This window comes from Falco naumanni, chromosome 3 (genome assembly GCF_017639655.2).
Source record: "Falco naumanni isolate bFalNau1 chromosome 3, bFalNau1.pat, whole genome shotgun sequence".
Taxonomy (NCBI): domain Eukaryota; kingdom Metazoa; phylum Chordata; class Aves; order Falconiformes; family Falconidae; genus Falco; species Falco naumanni.
The window spans coordinates 31,026,107-31,048,771 of NC_054056.1; the positions used below are offsets into that span (position 1 = coordinate 31,026,107).

The window sequence follows — 22,665 nt, forward strand, 5'->3', positions numbered from 1 at the left end:
CAGGATCAGAAAGTGACACTGGAATTATTAAGGCAAACTTGTATTGTGGTTACTTGGAGGTAATTGGAAGAAGGGGGCTTTCCTCAGATATTCCTTTTTTTGCCCTAGAGGAATTACAGTGGCCCAGGGAAGGGTACATCACAGATTTAGTAGAGGTCCATACGTCCACACAGCAAGCTAACTTCCCAAAACTGGTCTGTCACTTGCTGCGTGCCCTGAGTCACTTCCTCCGCCATCCCCTAAAGGCATCCCACGCGTTACTCGCGTTTCACGGCCAACCCAGGGGCGAGCAACACTTGGCGGCTCACGGCTGCGTCCCCGGTCGTTACGAGCTTATTACTGTTGTGTGGATACAAGTGCTCGGCACTTGTTCCAGCCGGCGCCGGCGCCACCGCCAGCGCCACCGCCAGCGCCAGGCCCCGGCACGGCGCGGCGCGGGGCCGCGGGAACCCTGGTATGCGCATGCGCACCGCTGCCGCCGGGAGGGGCGGGGCGGGGCGGGGCGGGGCGGGGCTCGGCGCACGGCACTGACCTCAGGCTCGGCGCGCGGGGCGCTGCCCGGAAGCGGAAGTGGATCGGTCCGTCGCGGTGCGGAAGTGCCCGGTGGAGGCCGCGGTTTTGATTCGGTGGGCGGCGGGGGAAGGGGAGCTCCGCCACCGGCAGCCGCGGGCCTGCGCTCTTCTCCTGCCTCCTTCCTCGCCTCTCCGCTATGGCGGGCGCCACCGGCAACCTGCAGGTAAGAGCGACTTCGGCCTTGCCCGGAGCGGCGCGGGCCCGGTAGGCGGTGGCGGTCGGCGGCCGCGGGCAGCAGGGAGCGGGCTCCGGGGTGTCCTCGCCGCCTGCCCGCCCGCGGCGTGTCCCGGCGGGGTGGGGGGACAGGCAGCGCAGGCACCTGCTGCCCCGGGGCCGGGGGTTGCCCTGTCGGCAGGCGCAGCAGGAAGGGGGTGCCGAGGGGGCCCGGCAGTAACAGTTCGCGGGTTGAGCCCCTCATCAGCACTGGCCTCTGCTGGCGGGGGCGCTGAGCCCCTGAGGAGGGGACGGGGACCTGCCGGGCAGGCGGTCGTACCGGCCCTGCGGGGCGCTGGAGCAGCGGGGCCTGGTGTCAGCCTGGGAAACCCTGTTGCCTCTTGCGGTCTAGACGCGTAGTTTGGCTTAGGTTGCTTCTAAAACTACTGACCGAAGGAAGGATTTGCCTGCTCTTTCTATTTGCGTTCACTCTCAGTTGGGGCTGTATAGTTGTTCCTGCAGCTGGTTAGCAAAACAGATTCAGAAATGACCTGGATTTAAAATAGTAATTTCTCTTCAGCTGCTTTCAACCATGATCATTTCTGTAAGCTCATTATGACCATGTAATGCTTATACTGGCAAAGCTAGGGGAGATATTGCAGGGTCTAGAATAAGCAGGAGAATTAAACCTGTTTAAGCTAAAGATCTTTCCAAGGGCAATGTTTGTCAAACTATCAAACCATAGCCATATGAGTAGTTAGAGCTGGTCATCTATGTCCTAGTTCATACAACTTTCTAATAAATTATTTCCCATTTGGTAGCAGTGTTCTTCGTCACAGTAACAGGCTAAGGTGCCAGCTGATACAGTGAAGTACTAGAGTTGAGAATCTAATACCCAAGTAGTAGTCTTTGGGTGTTTACCAAAACCAGTCAATACACAATGTAGACTTTATTTCAGAGGAGCAGGGCTGCAACATGCCCTGTTTTCTCACAGTTCTGTTTTAGCAGGTGGTCTTTGATGTTTATTCTTTGTATTGTGTCACGTGTATCATTGTCTTTGTACTGGATCCAGGCATCACTGAACTCCACTGTGATAATTTAAGGACTTCTAAGAAGACAGTAACTTCAGTTTGGGGTTAGTTTTTGCTCTTATGCTGGGTTTGAATGGTGCGTAGAGGGGCCTAATGGAGCCAGCACAAGGTGAGCTGCAAGGCAGGGACTGCTTGTTCATATGTGGTAAACTGCTTATCAGCTCATGACTTCTTCAAAAATGGAAAACTAAATTCTGTTCCAGAGAAACAGATGCTTAGTGTTCCAGCATTTGCCACAACAGAGCTGTAGAGTCTGCTTTATTGGATCATTGTTTTAAAATAAATTACTCTTTGATTTTGGGTAGATCTGTTGAGATGATCTTTGTTTCCAACAGAGCAACACAAAGCAATAGTGAGGGATTTGGCTGTTTCTTCTTTCATGGCTGCTGTTTACCAGCTTTGTTTTGCTGGAAACACATTAGAGCGTCTGGTTAGTGGCAAGAGTATCTGTACTGGAATGTCTAGTGAAAACTCCTTGCTGCAGTTGAAGCTCTCCACCTTGCTCCCTGGCATTACCATAGTCATCCTGAGCATACTAACAATGCTTAGGAAAAGAAATTGACTGAGTGTGGAAAAATACATGTAGGGCTATAGAAAATTTAGTTAGCATTGGTTAACTCTGGCTAACTGACAGCCTTTTTTTGAACTTACATGAACTGGTCATTCAAACTGATAGTTTCAGCTGTCCTGAAGTGGTATAGGCAATCCAAGGAGCAAAGTGTAATGAAAGATAATAAGCACTTAAGACCAAAAGAATAATGGTGATATCAACAAATCCACAGGCTGTCTTATACAGTAAGGGTTGGATCACAGTCAGTTTTATTGAAAACTAGCTGAACAAATAAATTAAAAATCCATCTAAAACTTCTCTTAGTGCTTGAGATTTGGGTGCATCCTCTGTCTGGTGTTTTTTTTTCTCCCCTCCCACTGGGGAATGGTAATTAGAATTTCTCATTTGGCTATCAAGAACTGAAATCCTTTGAGAGAAGTCTAACAAATAGTCTTTGAAGATGTCTCCCAGCGTAGCTGGAAGTGCTAGTTTAAGTGCATTGTAATCATGTACTTCCTGTATTGACTCTGCTATTGACGGGACTTAGTGATGTTATCAGTCATAGTTCAAAGTGTCTAGGTCTGTGATTAAAAAAACCCCTTCCAAATCTTTCCATAGTAAATGTGAGAGATTAGTAAGGAAAATTGCATAGACAAACCAGTAGTAGTTCGAACTTGTGTTAGCAAATTTTAGCAGTTTGTTAATCAGTGTTCATAAAAAGTGTTATATATTATAAAAAGTTCATAAATGTATTCTTTCATGCGCAAAGCACCACCTAAGACTTGCAGTTAATCGACTTCAACTTTTTGAGGTAAATGTTGAAGAGCAGAAAAACTGACCATCAAAAAAGTCAGAGCAACAGCTCAAAATGTCTCTGTGATCATGCAAAATGCACTCACACAACATTTGATGATTTGATTGTGTTACAGAAAGCAATAGACCTTGCTAGCAAGGCAGCACAAGAAGATAAAGCAGGAAACTATGAGGAAGCCTTCCGCTTGTACCAACACGCTGTGCAGTATTTTCTCCATGTTGTTAAATGTAAGTGTAATGTATTGGATGATTAAGTAGAGTTTAGTTGTCAAATTGCAGAGAGTAATCTCTTACGTTGACATCAGTATTTAAATTTACTTTCATCATCAGTTGATACTTGCTAATTGTAGTTTGACTGAGGTCATATATTTTGCAGCTTTTGCCTTTACTGTGTTGTGTGACTGCTCCATTCTTATAAGAAATCAGATTATTTTATATTTGTGTTTTGTTTTAGGGCTTTTTAAGACTGGGAACAGGGGTTTGCTCTCTTCTGGATTTTGGTAGCAATGTTTCAGGCTGGCCACTGCATGAGGAAATGTGATAATAAGTACAGGGATTCCTGTATTTCTGTTGAAAACCGTGTGTTACACAAATAACACTTTGCTGTATTTTTTTTGCTCCTGAAGTCATGCCACTTGCCTTTCTCCAGTCTCTCTGCTGGCATTTTTTGCTCCTTAATCATGCTCTTGCTGTTCATCTTGGCCAAAATTTTGTAATTTTTCTTCAGTTTCCGTATTCTCGTTATTTTTTGCCTGTTCACACTTCTCTGTACCTTTTGTGTCATGTCCAGTGTTTGTGTGCAAGGAGTGGGCATTGTTACTGTAGGTACAGCCCTAATCTGAGTGGGCTAGGGTTGCTTGCCTGACGTAAATCCACTTAACAGATCTCCATGCTTTGAAAAAAACCACTGTTTTCTTTGTAATCAATTAGGATAATTTGTGTTTATCACTTCTTATCCTTTTATATTTTATGGACTTTATTAGAATATTCCTTCCTGTGCTTTTAACAATACTGATTTACTTTTGGAAACTTAACATATAAACCTAACATGCTAAACTTTGATTGCTGATTTGAAATACTGTAGTAGTGACTTAGAGAACAGTGTGGCTGTTGAACCACACATAACTCAGGTGTTCTGTGTGATTTATTTTTTTTTTACTTTGATGTGAACATCTTCTAAAATTGGCAGGCTATGGAAACATAAAGTATGCTTCTAAATAAATATTGCTTAGCACAACCAGCTTCTTGATGAACTATTTTAGAAAAGGAGTGAAGACAATGTATAGTGGCTTGAAAGTCTGACAAAAAAGCTTCCAGTGCCATTGTCCCTTAATCCTTTACAGTCACATTTTAAGCCAAAACAGTGTTCAGGTGTATATTTGATTTCTGGTGGGTGATGACATCCTTCCTGTCACTACTTTCCACAGTATAGTAGAAAAATAAGTAGTTGAGCTGTTTGGTTATGTTGTGAGCCTATACTGATAAGATGTAAAGATGACAGAGATTTAGTCTTTTTTCTGATTGATGCACATGTGTTTTGCTGTTAACAAAGCATTGTTTCTCTTCAAACTCTTAGATGAAGCACAGGGTGATAAAGCAAAACAGAGCATTAGAATGAAATGTGCAGAATACTTGGACAGAGCAGAAAAGCTGAAAGAATATCTGAAAAAGAAAGAAAAATCTGCACCAAAACCAGTTAAAGAGTCTGGTCCTACTGATGGAAAAGGGTATGTTTTTGGAGAAGGTAAAGCAAAATACTTCCTGAACTCAGCTTATTCTAAAATTCTACTCTTCAAAGATCATTTTAACTAGTGTTTTTGGAATGCTTCAGATGATTACTAATGCTGAAATAGTGGGCTGCTTAAAGAAAAGTAACATGAATTAGCATCATGGGCATTTATTTTCTTGTTTACTAAAATCTGCAAACATTTGTATAGGAAAGTCATTGAAGAATGAAAGCTGTTTCAGACTAACGCGTGGTTATCAGATTTAATGGCAGTGAGCCTGATGACCCTTAAAATTTTTCTACACTTAATACTTAGTAACTAGAAAATATATTCAGACCAGTGATTACTGGGGCCTGAGACTGATCTGTCTCACACTTGGTAATAGTTGCAAAGCTGTACGTAAGGTGAAGTTCTGTAGATGAACTGAATTGCTATAATGCTGTGCTGCTGCCTAGTTTATTTGCTGCTTTCCTTTTATTAGATTTGGTTTTCATTTTGCATATGAGAGAGCTGAACAAGAAGAGCCGCTTTTCCGTTTGATACTACCTTCATGGGGATAGGAGAGAGGAAGGGTTCAGGATGATACCTTCTGGTGGGATTGCAGGTTTTAGCAGTCCTGAACAGCTTGATTTGCTCAGTTGTCTCTTGAAACTTCACCTGATTTTTCGGTCTCCTTCATTGTCTGCTTGTCTCATCAGTTTTATTTTTTGAGCAGTACTGTGTTCTGCTGGTTTGTGACAGAAGGAACTGGTAATATCGTAGAGGCTACATGTATTTTCATGACCTCTACTTCAACTGTTGACTATCTAGTCTCTATTTTCCTTCTTCCGTTTCCAGTTTCCTTTCTCTGAAAAGATGAAGGTGTAGTTTCATAGTACTAGATGGAATCGACCAAGCCCTGTTGCAGTCCTAGATAGGGGACAAGTGCCAGTGTCTACAAATAAACCATTTTAGTGCCTCCATGTTCCTCAATACAAGGGCTTTTGTGTCTTAAAGGCTGGCTCAGAGCATGCAGAAGTGTTCTAAGAGGGCTCAGACCCATAAAAGGAAGTTGAAATGGTGAGGAGGGTGAATTAGAACAGGGTGTAGAAAGGGAGGAGTACAATGATGTAAAATTGTAGAGATCTGAAAGCATCTCAGGGTTTCTTTCATTCCTCAGGCTGGTGGGTTTTCTGCTTTTTGTGTTCTGGTTTTTATCCTAAGACAGCAATCTCTCTGTATTTCAACTTTTTTTTTTTTCTTGTTTCCAAATCAGGAATGATAGTGATGGGGAAGGGGAATCAGAGGATCCTGAAAAAAAGAAGCTACAGAATCAACTTCAAGGTAATTTTGAAGCATCCTTTTCTTTAAGTAAATGTGGCTTCATTCAAGCAAATTCCTATATTTTTTGCCATCTAAATGTTATGGATTAGCTTAATGTCTGTAGGTGGTTTGACTAGTATGTATTCTTCACATACAAAAGCATAATTTTTTTATGTGAGTATGAGTTTGTGTGCCATGCAGTTATACAGTGACTGTGTTGAAATGTATCTCCTGCACCCTGTGCTTCATGTTAGAATTGTACTATTTGTCAGGGTAACATTTTGCAGCAGGAGAAGTTGCAAAATCCCAGGTAGCTATTGGCTAAATTGAATTAGTATTTTTTACTCTTAAGTGCACTGGAGTATTGCCTAGGGTTAAGGTAACAGACATCATACAAACACTTAGTGTAAGCAGGACCATTTTCACAGAAAAGCCTGTGCTCAGGTTTAGGGGTTGGGAATGTGGATTCTTGCCCATTTATTGCAACAAGGCAGCATTTCCTTATATGCAGTGATGATGCTCTCCCAGTTGAGTAACATAATAGCTTGGGTTTATGAACTCATGCTGAATACAGTCAGTGATGCAACGTATAGCAGCTACCAGTATTTTTTGTAGATGGTAAAAAAGAGGCTTTTTTTGATATTTATTACCCTTTAGTGGTGAAAAACTGTTCAGAGCTTCCCTGCCAGAAGGTGCTTACGGATCTGAAGAAACTTCACTGTTGTTCCCCTATTTTTCAGTGTAACAAAGATCGAATGCATTTCCCAGGTCTCTGCCTGTGTCACTTCAGGAGCTATTGTATTGTATTTGTAAACTGTCATGCTTTTTCTACTTCTCTGCACATTTATTTAGTCCTATGCACAGTTATATGGGATAGTTTCCTGTATTTTAAAATGCTTGAAAAAGTATAAGCATTGGGCTCTTATCCTGTCGCCTGCTGTAAAGACTTTGTTTCTTCCCACGTGAATCTGACCTTCAGTTATTACTTCAAGAAACAGTTTCTTGCGCCCATCACTAATCACTACTTTGATACTTCGTATAAAATGACAGTGTTCTTATACATTTGACTGCTTGGAGGTCTAAGGTGTGAGATCCTTGGTATCTTTGAATTTAATACCGGAGACTGTTACTTAGGTAATATGAGTCCTGGACAGACTTCAGATTGCTGATTTTCATTTTGCTTCCACAATAGCCACTGAAATTTCCTGTATTTAATTTTTCTGACTTTGTCTTATGAAACTTTCCCAGATCTGTGGGTATTTATGAAGATTTTAATTATAATAGCAACTTGACCTATTGTGGAAGAAGTGACCAGTGACATTCAGACTGAGCAGTAGTTGTGGGTTGATTGTCATGTACTCTTGCTCAGAATTGTGAAGGCTTTTTGCAGTCTATTAATCTTCCAGCTATTAATTTAGACCTACAAAATTAGGAAGCTTACAACTCCAGTGCCATTTCTGTCCTGGTACAGGTAATCTCTTACAGTGCAGCAGTTTCAGTTACCATGGTATGTCTGGTGCAGATAACTGATATTTCAACTTCAAAATGATCTCTTGTTCCTATCTGAACTGGTACCTGTTCTGCTAATTATTTTAGTGATGGAGCCCATAGTTCTCTTTACTTTAAGAAACTGAGGTGTAACTAACCTAGTAAAAGTATGTAATGCATTGGAAGTGTGTGGTTGAATTAATTCCAGTGTGTAGATTGCAAGCTAAGACAGTTTGCAGTCAACTTTCTCTATAATATTTTTAACATCTTTAACAGTATGATGCTGCTTCTGGTAAATTCAAATTTTTCAACAATTGCAATTGTTAACAGAAATTGTTCATTTCGATCTGATATAAAAGGAATGCAGCAAAAGAGAAAGTATCTAAAGAGATGCATAGAGTAAGCAAGTGTTATTGGCTTTATTCATTAGCCAGTGAGTAACAGTAAATTTTCAATCCTGTAGAAGAAAAGTCTTAAATTACTTCACAGAGCTCTGAAGGCATAAGGTGAAAATGTTAAGAGAATAGCTGGTGAAAGCCAGTTGTGAAATTATAGAAAACTCCTTGTAGAGAAATAGGGCAACTGAAACTTCCAGAGTACTGAGATAAGCATTGGTTTTGTTGGCATTTGTTTATCTGAGAAAACTTCTCTTGCCTTTTGGATTTGCCTTGCCTAGGATTACAAGATCTAATATTCAATTACTAGTTCCAAGTTGTCCCATCTAAAAGTAGTCAAGACAAAATCATTTATAGCATGTCAGACTAAACAATCTGAAGTCTGAAGAGAAGGCTAAATTACAGCTCAGTTGACTAAAGTCAGGCTGAACTTGTTTGAGCAAGACAAGACTTGGCGATAGACTTTGAGAGAACATGGCAAAACTAAGAAAATATTTCTGGAACTAAACAGGCTCCATATAACCTTTCTGATGCTTTCAGCCTTAGCTCTCAAATCTGTTTACCATGAGATGATCCAATTGTTTGCTGCACATCTGGAGATACCAAACAAGTTACTTCATCTGCAGGAGAATCTTAGAAATCCTGGGCTAGTGCAGCTACATTGCGTCACTTGTTTAAAATGAAATTTCAGATTTTTTGGGAAGTACAATGGTTTAGTGAGGAGACTGTGGCTGTGGGTACCTATTAGAGAAGGTACTCCTCGGACAACTAAACATGTATTTACTGGTCAGTTACAGACTAGCTTTGTCTATTATAAGACTTCTGCTAACTCTCGAGTATTCTGGTTATCATGGTTTACTGTGGTAAAACAATGTGATGGATTTCTGTAGAAATAGCATCTGGTTTACTAACAGTATTCAGTGTTTATCTGCTGAGAAATGCCTTGGTTTTATTCAGTATGGACATGGTTATAGATTTCTTAATGATTTTTTTCCTCGGTGGAATTTATTGAATTTGTGAGAAGATATGTATTGAATCTTTTCTTACAGGAGCAATTGTTATGGAGCGACCAAATGTCAAATGGAGTGATGTTGCTGGCCTTGAAGGTGCCAAAGAAGCACTTAAAGAAGCAGTGATCTTGCCCATTAAATTTCCACACCTGTTTACAGGTCAGAATTACACCATTTATTTGCTATTGGCCAGTCAGGCCAGCACTGGGGTCTAAGAGTGTTATGCCAGTGTATCAGAGACTCAAGCTGAGCTCTTAACAGAGATTGTGATCCATCTGACAGAAGTTTCATGGGTAGATGTGGAAAAACCTCTGAGTAAATTTGAGGGGCTTCATCACAAAATAGGTTCAGTCTTTCTACAGTATTTTGAAGACTTCTAATTTCTCTCTTGCAGGAAAGAGAACACCTTGGAGAGGGATTCTCCTGTTTGGACCACCAGGAACAGGAAAGTCTTATTTAGCAAAAGCTGTGGCAACAGAAGCAAACAACTCTACCTTCTTCTCAGTATCTTCCTCTGACCTTGTCTCAAAGTGGTTAGGTGAAAGTGAAAAGTAAGTTGGAGTTGTCAGAGGTCCAGCAAAACATTGACAAGAAGAAATTGTATAGAGGTAGAGCTGCTGTAAAGAAATGGAATTTGAGGGAAGGGTCACTTTACTGTTTTAAAACAGATTTCAGGTGTTTCTATGCTTGGTGCTGCAGTGCCATATGAAGATATAATGTGCTGCATTTTGTGCTGCTGCAGCTGGACCTGTCTTCAGTCCTCAAGATAGTTTTTTAAAACTAGCTCAAAAGGTTTCAGGAGCACTGTGGAGCTCATTCACCTTCTGAACTCAACTGTGATTGCACACTACATCAGTCTGAAGTGTTGAGATACTCTGCCTCTTGGTATCTCCCCATCATCTGTCCCAGAAGCTGTGCTGTTAACATGTGGCATTTCTTTGTCCATACAGAGGAGATTTTTTTTATCCCCAATTTCAACCAAAATCTGGAAGACATAAGAGACTTGCAAAAGTAGGTTGGAGGGGAGCAGCTGTGAAAGAAAATACCATGGTTCCCCATGCTAACTCTTTGTTACTATGTGGTATGTGAAGACGACCAGGAAGCCTGAAGTGGCGTGTTGGCTGCAGTCTAGAAGTGCAGGAATTTGACTGTCTAGGCTTCCAATGAAGATTATCTGAATTAAGAAGCAGCTCTGGGTTTGTTGTGCAGAAAGGACTTTGGTATGATAAGAATACTTGTCAAAACCATGAAATAGTTTGAAGTGTGGGACAACTAAGTTACACTATTTGTTGATAGCATGAGGAAGAAAGGCCTTTAGATAGTGTTTGAATTTTTTTTCTTTCCCAAAAGCTGAAAACCTGAAGCTGCTTTCCTTCTCTTGCAAAAGCAATACAAAACTGGAGCTTGGCATTTTCTCTGTTTGACTTTGAGACTATAGTCTGAGATTTAGTGCTGGTAGTGTGAAGAATTTCCCAGCATATTCCTATTTATTTTGCATTTTAACTTAGTAAAATGTGTTAATAAGACATGGCAAGGTTTTTGGGGATTTTTCTTTGCAAACCAACTTTTCTTGTCACATAAAAAGTATTTACTAAAGTTGTATAAAGTAAATGTACATGTTATTTCTTAGAAAATCTCTAGAGTTAATCTAGTTAGGATACAAACGTTAAATGAGAGAAAGCAGTGTTCTTTTGATCCATCCAGAGTGGTGCTTTTGTGTAGTCCAGGATGTCTTGTAGAAATGTAAACTGAAAAAATGGTGTTTTCTTGCAAAACCATGCCTGGAGTACTCTAAAATGTTTCACTTCCCATTATACTGATATATATAGATATATAGAGATATATATATATAAAAAAAAATACAGAGTATACTGCCAAGGCTTGGAGGTGGAAGAATGTTGTATCTTGAGTAGCATTATGTTAACACTTTTCTCCCTTTAGCTTTCTCTAAAGGAAGTGACTGTATCATAATAAGTTATGTGTTTTTACCAGTGTAATCATTAAGATAACTGAAACTGTTTCCTTTTTTAAGATTAGTGAAAAACTTGTTCCAGCTTGCCAGAGAAAACAAACCTTCTATTATCTTCATTGATGAGATAGATTCTCTCTGTGGGTCAAGAAGTGAAAATGAAAGTGAGGCTGCTAGACGGATAAAAACAGAATTTCTAGTCCAGATGCAAGGTAAGTTTGCTTGGTTTTCAGAATTAGTCAGAGCAATTAAGAAATGTATTTTAAGCATAGCTTGCATGAGAACAGTAAAAAGATCTGCAGTTCCATCCTGTTGAATTTTGATGGTATTTTAAAACTGTCTCTGTGATCATCTAAACAGTGAAATGATTTCTGCCTGATACAGGGGTTGGTGTTGACAATGAAGGAATCTTGGTCTTAGGAGCAACAAACATACCCTGGGTTTTAGATTCTGCTATCAGGAGAAGGTATGATGGCATTTGTTTTCATGGTATAAAATTCACAACTGTTGTAAGGGTTCGGTCTGAGACTACTTGAGGTAGTACTCCAGCTCGTGTTTCCAGATATGGCTAATGTTCTACAGCTTAATTTCATGAGGTGGACTGAGCCAAACTAATAGCCCTTTGCCCCTTTAAAGAGGTAGGTTGTTCACTTTTATATTCGCCCTGTAGTTTATTTGATTTCTTGATTAGATGATAGAGCTTGAGCAAGCAGAAAACTGTTCTGTTTCCTTGTTAGTTGGTTTTCTGGTGGGCTTGGGGAACGAGTTACAAAATACACCCTTCAGAAGGGCAGGAAGGGGTAGAGCTTTGCTTTTCAGCTGTTAACAAACTGTTGAGTAGCTTGAGTTCTTTCATGGAAATGTAGCCCTTATGTTACACAGAAACACCATGTTTTTCTACTGGTCAGGCATAATTTGTGATCTTACAGTGCGTGTTTTAACTGCTGTTTTGTAGACAAAGGGCTGCCATATATGTATCTGATTAGCTGGATCGTTCTTTGAGCTGCAGAGCAGCAGAGGACAAATATGACTGTTGTGATAAGGATGCAGCTTGAATAATGGTCATTTTTGTAGGCTAAAGAAACATTACTTTTTTGTGAGTGTCTGTTTATTTATATACTTAATTCAAGCTGGCCATACTTTGATTGGGGGTTGGAGCAGGTGACCTCCAAAGGTTGCTTCCAACCTGTATGACTATAGTTTTGTGTAAGACCAATTTGGAGATGAACATGTTGCTTAAAATTTCAAGTAATTCTTGAAATTTCAGCTCTGAGGCCCACAGTACAAGACAGACAAGGACCTGATAGAGTGGGTCCAGGTGGGGGCCATGATGATGAAAATCATCAAGAGGGCTGGAACACCTCTCCTGTAAAGATAGGCTGAGAGAATTGGAGTTGTTCAGCCTGGAGAAGAGAAGGCTCTGGGGAGACTTTATAGCAGCCTTTCAATGTATAAAGAGGGCTTATAAGAAGAAATGTTTGGGTGGGTTTTATTTTCACCAAGGCCTGTAGTGATAAGACAAAAGGCAGCGGCATTAAACTGAAGGAGGGTAGGTTTAGGTTAGACTTGAGAGAGACCCTTGTTTGTTTGTTTTTTTTCTATGATTAGGGTGGTGATACACTGGAACAGGTTGCCGAGAAGTTGTGGATGTCCCATCATTGGAAGTTTTCAGGGCCAGGTTGGATGGGGCTTTGAGCAATCTGTTCTAGTGGATGATATTTCTGCCCATGGCAGGGGTGTTGGACTAGGTGACCTTTAGAGGTCCCTCCAAACCCAAACCGTTCTCTGATTCTCTGCAGTGTGAAAGAGTAGCTCTCTAACTCTTGTCTATAGGACTTAAAGGAACTTGTAAACAATGGCAGCGATCAAATTAGGTTTTAATGGATTTGACCCACTTTGTCATGTATATAAAGTTAACTGTGTTCTACAAAATTTACAGTCATTCTTATTTTGTTGGGATGTAATCCCTACTGTGAGATCAGATGCTGTTTCAAAGAAAGAACTGCAGTTATCAACGTTTTCTACTGACAACTATATTGAGAATATGACTTCAAATATGCTTCCAACGATGAGGTTTTCTTTAATTTAGTTGGAGACTGTAGGAAGTCATTGTGTCAGCTTGTTATCAGGCAGTTCTTTCTTTGAGTGTGAAAACTGTTCAAATACATTTCAACATTTAAAGACTTCTCCCTCAGTTTTTCCTTTGAAAACACAAACAGCTGAAGAGAATCCGAAAAAACCTCAGTCTGAAGAGAAGATCTTTGACATGAAAAGGAAGTAGTTATATTCTGGATTTTAGCTTATGCTAGCTACAGTATTATTTATGAGAACAAGTTGTTTGCCTTTGATTTTTTTAAAGATTTATAATACTGAAACTGCTTCTTTCTAATACTGTTAGGAACAAACTATATACTTATTTGCATAAGCTTCTTTCCACTGTACACCTGCATGAGCTAGCATCTGTGGAACATTTTGGTTTTTCTCTTTTAAACCAGGTTTGAGAAGCGTATTTATATTCCTTTACCTGAAGACCATGCCAGGGCAGCAATGTTCAAACTTCACCTTGGGTCAACTCCAAATCTCCTAACAGAATCAGATTATAGAGAGCTTGGAAAGAGAACTGATGGCTATTCTGGTGCAGATATAAGCATCATTGTACGTGATGCACTAATGCAACCTGTTAGAAAAGTGCAATCAGCTACTCATTTTAAAAAAGTAAGTAGGAATCAAAAATGTTTTTAGTTACTTCATCTCTGAGAACTATCTTAATTTGAAAATTCCTTGCAAGTAAACTGAATTTGGTTTTGGGTAATACTTATAAAGTGTTCTTTTTATCGTCAAGGGGAGAACTTGGGTATTTCTCCTGGCTTCCCATCCTGCCATGAGTCTGGTGGAGCTAGTTCTGGGTATTCACGTTGTGTAATCCAAGCTCTCCTGACTCTTCACATCTCTAGGTAGTGTCAAAAGCATTCAGTTTGGAGTATGACTTAAGTGGGAATGTTAGAAGTGCTCTTTTTCTGGACCAAGTTACGTGATTCTTTCTTTGTTTTACTAGCATGCTTAATTAAATGTATCCATCATCCACATGGAAACAGATGGATTATAATTAATGCGCATTCTGCTTACTTGGGATATTTTTCTTAACTGAAAAATCAAGATTCTTACAAAGTTCTGGTAAAAACAGTGAATCAATGTTACTTGCAAGAGTAGTAAAGATGCAAGACAGCTGAGCAAGGCCTGTGGCCTTTGTTTCATAGGATGGGAACATAAAAACTAGATTACACTTATTGAGGTGTGTCTTAGAGACAATTGAAAATACATTGTTTGGCTTACCTGGCAGTTACCTCTACATACTATTAACTTAAGAAACACTTCTTCAAAAGAACCATCTAGATTTCTTTAGCATCAATCTGAATTCATTAAATCTGGGAATGCTCCCCACCCCAACCCTGAGAATTTGCATGTGTGTCCCGTTCAATCAAATTAACTGTTCTCTATAAATTGTTAAGCTCTTCAACGGAAAAAAAAAAAAAGTGTAATAATGTTATCAGTGGCTATGTAAAAAGTTCCAAATACATACAACATGTTTCACTTAATTATTTTTCCTGTGTAGTATTTTTTTTAGAGTAGACCCAGACTAAAAGTATTTTTTGTTTACGTTTTTACTGCACACTTTGGTTTTACAGAAATTCATGTATCTTGAGTGAAGGTGTGTTGAGGTATTCTGCAGAAGTTTTTGCTGCTGTAGAGGGAAGCTTTCATTTGTTGCTCCTTAAAAAAGCAGGTGTGGGGTTGAATAAATTAGCTTAGTATCAAAAATTTTTCCTGTCAAGAGATATGTACCATGTAACTTGTGTTGGCAGCAGTTCTTCTTCATCTCTGTTACAGGTTTTTCACCAGTAACTCAGCCTAACTTAAAAGGGTTCAGGGCCCTAAACTGAACAGCTACAGTTTGAACTCTTGAATATAGACTCTTTTTTTTTTTTTTTTTTCCCATGTAGTTTCTTCAAGGAACAAATTTGGCTTAAGATAAGAAGAAAAAGGAACATGTAAGAAAGGACTACATAAGTTTCCTGAGTCTTTGAGGAAAACTTGGGTCAAATTTGTAGTTACTAAAATAAACCTGCAGCCTGTCATTTTGGTGAGGGGCGGGGGGGGAACCCCAAAACATTTTAAAGGGTTTTTGAGGAGCTTTTCCCAGTTTAAAAACAAAACAAGTATTTTGAAACAGTGATGTGGTGAGTTTCTTTTGAGGACATCTCAGCAGTAACTCTGATGTAAACTGTGTTTGTTTAAAAATAAACAGCTGTTTTGGAGTATCAAGCATTTTCTAGATGCTTCCTTCCCTTAAGCAGTGATGCCTGAAGTATTTATCCATTGTTGACTTCTAAGTGGCAATGACGTTTCTGGCTAAAGGGCTGTTACCTTTTAGCATTTTGTTCAAATTTGGAAATCTGAGGCATGTCTCAGACTACCATGAAGCAATAAAATAACCTCAGTTGTCACAGCAACACAAAAGGAATTCTTACCTTCTTTTACCCCCCAAAAAGGAAGGAATAAACCCCACAACTGCAGTACTTAAGTACTGCCCTCAAAAGGGCTCTTGACAGAAGCCAGGTTGATTCCACTTGGTTAGTAGTACTTTAATTGGATGTGATTTCCTATTTTTATAAGCAAAATATGTTTTTATTATATCTTTTACTATAAAATGTGTATAATCAATAAGGCTGTTATGATGCAAATAATTAGTAAAGCTGACTTGCCCCAGTTAAGCAGTGCTTCTCTCAATGATTAAGAATTCATTGCAAAGGATTCCTTGCTCTATGTGATAATACAGGCTTGTCAGTGCACTTTTAATGTTACAATCTGTGCTCTCCAGCATCACACTTTAAATGCAGTTTAGAATAGCAAATCCAGTTCTCTCCTGTTAAAAACAGCCTGTTCGCATGCTGTCCTTCAATCTTTGTGCGTGTTTTGAGTTCCTGTGAATATGTGATGCTTCAGGTAACGATAAAGGAAAATGAAACTAGGTCCCAGATAATGTGCTGCAGAAAGGTAACAGACGCTGATGCAGCTTTTCTGGCTCTGTCCCTGTGTCTGGGAAAAAAAAGGATGACTTCTTGTTCTCCCACTAGATGGCCCTCCCTGTTTTCTGTCCAGTGCTGCTGAGGTGGCGTCAGAAAAGGTGTTCAGAGCTTTGTAGAGCGGTTATGTCAAAGGCTGAAAAGCTATTTCTGGCTTCCTAACTTGAGGGGCACTCAAGGATAACTATTGAGAAGTTTTTAGAAAGGAACTAGGAAGGGTGTTCTTCTCAAACTAGATTTCCTGGCCATGTTAGTTTTCCACAGAAATCCTCAGCCTTAGGAGGAAGCATTTCCTGGGATTTGACCTGATGTAAATTTAAGTATCTGGCTACAGTTGCATGTTTTCGAAGTGAATGATGCCAGTACACTTATACAATTTCTCTTTCACAGGACTTGTCTTCCCGATGGGTGGGGCATTGCATAAAATCAAGTTTTTGCTCTAAAGATGCTGTTCAGCTTCTGGGTTTTTGCCTTTAATATTGTAACTCCTATATACTCAATATTTTCTTATTTTCAGGTGAAAGGACCATCACTGTCTAATCCAAATACAATGGTAGATTTGTTCACCCCTTGCTCTCCAGGTGATCCTGAAGCCATAGAAATGACATGGATGGAGGTTCCAGGTGACAAATTACTGGAGCCTCAAGTTTCCATGGTATGTATTCTTCTGTAGCATTTTTTTCATACTTTGCAGAGGTAAGGTAAAGACTTTCTAATGGTTATGCTAGGGAATTGGATGAATGGTTTGTTTTCAGAAACACTAGACATACCAGATAACATTTGAATTCCCAACATACAGTGCTACAGTACAGCGTTCTTGTGGAAAAAGCCAGCACTTTATCCTCGATAAACACTTCTTTCTTTTCTTCTTGTCTGCTGGCATGCCGCTGCTGTCCTTTCATCCATAGACAGCATGTGGCTCTTCCACTGCTCTTTCACTTGTCTTTTATTCATTTAAAACCTTTGCGATCCCTGCCCCGTGATATGCTTCCTTCCCGTCGCTCTGTAGCATTAATATTGATACTGGGGACTAGAAAACTATATTCAGTGTCAATTGGGAAGTGACGTGCTGTAGGTAAATACCCGTGAAATGAATACAGGCATAAACAATACAATCTAAAAAGATTGTCCATGTAATGGTAGTTTTGTTTAAATTTTTTCATGGGTGATACAGCTCTTTCAGCTGTTTTTTTTTTTGTGTGTGTTAAAATACTTGCTTTGGTCTAGGGAATAAAATATGTCATTTTAAGACAAACTGAAATTTTAGTTCACTGCATAAATAAAAAAAATCAATTACTGGATACTCATTCTGTATTTTCCCCCCCAAGTGCAACAAAAGGAGATTCTGAATTTAAGTACAGTGTTTGAGGGAAGGACTTGATAACAAATCTGTGCTGCTGTCATTTCTTGTCAGCAAACAGTCCTGTAAGTGAAAGAAAGAAATTTATGTATTTCATGGGATCACAAAACCTCTAAAACAGTAGGCACTGCTTTGTAATTATAGCAGTGCCCGTATTTCAGAAAAGAATTTTCTGTGCGTGTTTGCATACTGAGGAAACACAAAAGTATGTGTGCAGGTGCAGGCCTGCCCTGAAACTTCTGCCTGCATGGTCTAAGCAGATTTTTAATCAGTGTCTCCTGGAATTAAACATACCAATTCCTTGTGTGCTCCTAGTGGTACCTGAGCTCTGATGCTCTGTGGTTGCATAGGTGGTTGTTTCAGTGCCCCAAATCAGTTCGTGTCCCTAAAAAGATCAGGCTTTCATTCTTTCGAAGCAGTGTATCTCTAGTCTGATGAGACAGATCTCAAATATAGGAAATCATATTAACTTTGGGTTTACCCATAATTTTGTAGTAATAAGTGGTGTTGGGCATCTACGTTTTTCAGTTGCTTCTGGCTAGGACTTGATTTAGTTTTCCTGCCCCTTTTTAGTCATAGGATATTTTAACTGCTGCTTTCAACTTTGCAGACCTGTGATTTTTCTGAACTCCTTTTTCTGGTGTCTGAATATTTACCTAGGAAACTGAATTGAAGAGACAGAAATTACTGATCATGAACAGTAAAATGTTGCTAGAGTTGAATCATGAACTACCATTTTATTTTGCTGGACTGTGAAGAATATGTGGGAGTATCTATTTTCCACTTTAAATTGCTGTAGTTAAAGATGGATTGAAAATAATAACTGACCAAAAAAAAAAAAAAGTTCTTTTTGGTAAAAGGAGATTAATAGAGCTTGAATGTATGAGTGGCTTAAACCTAAACCTGAGGTTGCGGTTTCGTTACTAGAAAACTCACTGACAGTTGACTGTCTTCACAGGGCTAAAATGCTGCCTCTGTGCAGAAGTGTTTAGGCTCCAAGTTTTGTGTAAATAGGAGCTCCTGTGGTCATCTTGTTCTAATGGGCTTTTTAATGTATATTTGTCTTGACAACAAGATAGTTAGCAGTGATACTACACTTGTTTCTGAAAACACTTGTGGGTTTTTTTCTTTTTCTGACAGGTCGATATGCTCAGGTCGCTAGCTAGCACAAAACCAACAGTTAATGAACAGGACCTGGAGAAGTTAAAGAAGTTTACAGAAGACTTTGGTCAGGAAGGCTAAACCAAAGATATATGCGGAGTTTTAGAACTTTTTTGCTTTCTTAAGTATTCTTGTGTCTTTATTGATGGCACTTCAAGTAAATGCCAATAAAATCACTTCTTTCTTATTTTGCAGAAGAAATAGAAGATACCTTTGCAAAGACCCTTAAGCTTTTGTATTGTATTGTTTTCCTCAGATGTCTATTAAATGTATTCTATTGAAAATAATATGAAAATACCATTTTGGGGTGAGACAGCAAAGTGATGTGGTAATGTCTATTAAATACTAGAAAATTTTAAATGATTAGTTCAATTTTAGTTATTATATTAGACCTTGGGTACAAGTGAGTTTCAAACTCCCAATAGGCTCAAAAACCCTTTTTTGAGGGGTGGAAGAGAACATATTTGTTGAGTGTTTTCAGTATCAATCAGCCTACATATTAATTGCTGTCATTTAGAAAAATCAACAAAATTTGCTAATCAAGCATACTACATGTGTGGGTTTGCTATTAAAGTAAGAAAGAAAACACTGTGAGGATAAGACTACATGGGCCAGTACTTTGTTTAAATACTGATGGAAATGGTATTTGGCTTTTTCTGCTATGCTGTATTAAAATTTTGCCTTAAACAGCAAGCTTTTGTTTTTAACTCTTTACTAGCTGGTACACACTGTCACTATGCAATTTAGCAAAAGTTTGTTAAATGCAAGTATCTCGGAAGGTGTTTTGCTGGCTGTTCTTGGTGGTTTTCATGTTTTGTGTTGTTTTTTTTTAAAATCTGGATTTACCTTCTGCAGGAGTTTGACTAAATTTAGGAAAAAAGTGCTAGTAATATCCTGTAAAATTCCACATGTCAAGGCTGGCAAGGTATAGGTAGTCTTTGGAGTGTATGGGAAGTATTTTGGGGTATAGCATACTTTCACATGTGAGGAGAGTGTAACGGATGTTTTAGCCACAGAGTTTCCAGCTGTAAATTAACTCGGATCCCTACTGATAACTATTGCATCTATGTTACATCAATTTGGTGATTAAACTTTGAGAGAAGGCTGGCAGTTTAGTACAGAAGTAGCACTTCCATTGATCTTTTTCTGAAGAATTACAAATTGAGATGTGCCTGAATGTAACTTACAACACTACAGTGTCAGCGTTGAGTTTGTGCCTTGTAAGTTTGCACTGGCTGTAGATACGAAACATCATTAGGATACCTAGAATACCGTGTTCCATTATCATTGTACAACTCTATCCTGCTTACACTTCGTTTAATTTGGATTAAAAGAAATTTGCACATTTTGTGTGTGTATATGTACATACACACATATGATCATCTTTTGATGGGGTTTGGTTTCCTTTATGTACATATTTTGTGTACTTTTTAAATCATAGGACGGGTGAAACTTGCTGTATGTAAATGAAGTAAAATGTTACAGTACAACATCAGCTATGTTCTTTGAGTATTTCTTCAATGTTAACTGTTTTCTGCTTGATTTATTATTTTTTTTTTTTTTAGACTTTGGTTTCTATGTTTAACAGATAAACAAATTAGATAATTAGAAATTCTTTGATCTGCAAGGTGCTGACCTTTAGTTTGCTAACATGATGAAGCATTCTTTCCAAAATCATTCAGTTACATACAGCTTTACCTCTGTCTTACATTGGAACGCGTCAATGTGAATCGGTGGACTGCGGATCTTTTTGTGCACCTTTGGGGAGATGAGGGCAGGAATTCCAGTGTAGGTGTGGGCAACTATGTATAGTAAACTTAATCCTTATTGCATCAGGATTGCTTTTTCTTAGTTGCTTCTTGTGAACGCTTCAGAAGTCAGCCACATACTGGCAGGGGTCTCACCCGGAGGTTTAGAAGCTACTATCTGAAGTACTTGTCTCTTGAACTTTTTTAAAAGGAGTCCTTACTGCAATCTTAATTCTCAGGAACTTTTTTTTTTTGTGGTAGGCTGATTTGTCCTATGGTTTCCATAAGCTTAAATGTGTAATCTCTTATCTTTAATGTAGAAGAAAAGCATACTGTGTGTTTTAAATTTATATGTTGCTGCTTGCTCAGTTGTGGGATGACATCTGTAACAGGAGCATTAATGTTTGATGTTTGAAGTTGTTTTTAGAAATTATTCCAAATAAACATCGCTGCTTAGAATTGCAGCTATGAGGACAACTTTTTGGTTTGCTGTCTTTGTAAAATGGGAATAACTTAACTGGAAAGCTCTGTAATATTATTAATTGATTCCAGAATAGATGATACACACACACTTCCCCCCCGCCCCTCCCCCGAATTTGTGTCGTGTGTGCAAAATCACTTTTTACTTTTCATTGTTAATTCAAAATACTCTAAATTACAGCGTTTATGAAGGGTTCTGTTTGCTTTACGTAATCAAAACCTCTGTAAACACTGGATGAATTAGTTATAGAATTTTCATAAGGTCTGATGTATGACTCATCTTTGGCTACTTAGCTTACACATTTTTTTCCTGACTTCTGGTGTTACTGCTTACTGACTGCAATGTGAAAAGTCATTTTCTTTCCTGTGGGTAAAATATTTTTCAGTTAAATCAGTTGTGTTCTTCACAGATGGTTTCTTCACATTGACATTAAACTTGGGATTTCCTGTCACTTGTGGCATACATCTCAATGCATATACTCATAGGGTTAGAAAAGCACAGTAAACTGTTACATTTTTTTCCCCTGTGTTGCCTGATTGACCTTAAATTCCAGAGTCTTGTTTCTTCCCTGATTTACCTGTTGGCTTTATTTTGTCGTTCTCTAGCACGAGGCAAGTGTACAAATCTGCTTCAGTTTTCTTGTTTGATTGGTTTTGTTTTTCAAATTATCTGCTGGTCTTCCAGTAGGCTTTTGTTTTAATTAGTGGAGCTGAACAGAGGTAGCTGAGGGAGTTACTTTTGAATCACTTTTCTTCATGCTCCTGGCTGCTAGGGGTGTCTGATCATACTTTGTCAACTGAAGCAGAGAAGCTGCTGAATGTTCTCTGGTCAGGGATTTTGATCTACTTTTTGTGTTTGTTTAGTTGTCTTATAATAAGAATACAACTAGATATTCTCTGTTGTTGTTTTTTGAGGATTATCTTGACAGGAAGCTTTCTAGTAGTTCTGATCTGTTGAAATACACAGGAACATCTTTATTTTGCTGTTTACTCTTTCCTTCCTCCAGAATGACAAGCTTGTTTCATGATTGGCTTCCATACATGTTTTTGGTCTTAACCAGATTCACCCTAGTAATCATGGTTGACTGAAAGCCATTCCTGTAACTTGCGTAAACTATTGCAAGAACTTGGTGGACTGTTTTCTACTGTGCTGCTATTCCAACAGATACTTAATTATTATCAAAACATTGTTCCTTTTATTCTTGAACAGGTAGCTTTTTGTTGTAGCTCACGTGGCATAGCTCCAGTGCTTTCCCCTTTGATTTTTCTTTAGCTTTTTATTAACACTATTTTAATTTAGATATTTTATTCCACAAATCATCTGTCATCATAATTAGCTGTATAAAAACTTAATTGCTTGTGCATCCTCTGTTCTGGCACTTGTGTAGTGACAGCCCAGGTATTAGATAAGCTTGTCCTGTTATTCGTCTTTTGGTCCCTGTGACCTAATTACAATTCTTCCTCTCCCTCCCTACCTCTACATACACACACACACACACACGCCCTTCTGATAGCAGCTTTTTGACTAGGTCACTGTTTTGTGCTATTTTCTGTTTGCTCAACTTTCCGTCCTTCATCCTGCCTAAGAGGCTCCAACTTGGATGAATAAACGCTCAAGGATACTTCTTCCCTTCATCACATTAACTCAGCGTTTGGGGATGCCAGCGTCCATCTGTCTGTACCATCTGTGCACAGTACCTGGCACGTGTACAATCTGCTTGCCTTTTGCAGAAATACTTTGTATTTTAAGGCTCGTTTATT

The 22,665-nt window shown here is 39.1% G+C and overlaps 1 protein-coding gene across 1 annotated transcript; it reads left to right on the forward strand.

Annotated features, from left to right (window-relative positions):
* The first annotated feature begins 555 nt into the window (after nt 1-555).
* On the forward strand, nt 556-20,901 carry VPS4B (vacuolar protein sorting 4 homolog B). Its single transcript, XM_040586781.1, has 11 exons — nt 556-736; nt 3,297-3,408; nt 4,757-4,907; nt 6,163-6,230; nt 9,142-9,261; nt 9,497-9,653; nt 11,135-11,283; nt 11,456-11,537; nt 13,567-13,786; nt 16,673-16,810; nt 18,656-20,901. Exons 1-11 carry the CDS (start codon nt 710-712, stop codon nt 18,755-18,757), a joined length of 1,326 nt encoding a protein of 441 aa, XP_040442715.1. The 5' UTR covers nt 556-709; the 3' UTR covers nt 18,758-20,901.
* The last annotated feature ends 1,764 nt before the right edge of the window (nt 20,902-22,665 follow it).

Bases quoted from the DNA above. Each gene is read 5' to 3' on its own strand.
- VPS4B (XM_040586781.1), top strand. From the start codon at position 710: ATGGCGGGCGCCACCGGCAACCTGCAG. The intron at 3,409-4,756 runs GTAAGTGTAATG...TCAAACTCTTAG, and splicing joins TTTTCTCCATGTTGTTAAAT to ATGAAGCACAGGGTGATAAA. The intron at 6,231-9,141 runs GTAATTTTGAAG...CTTTTCTTACAG, and splicing joins GCTACAGAATCAACTTCAAG to GAGCAATTGTTATGGAGCGA.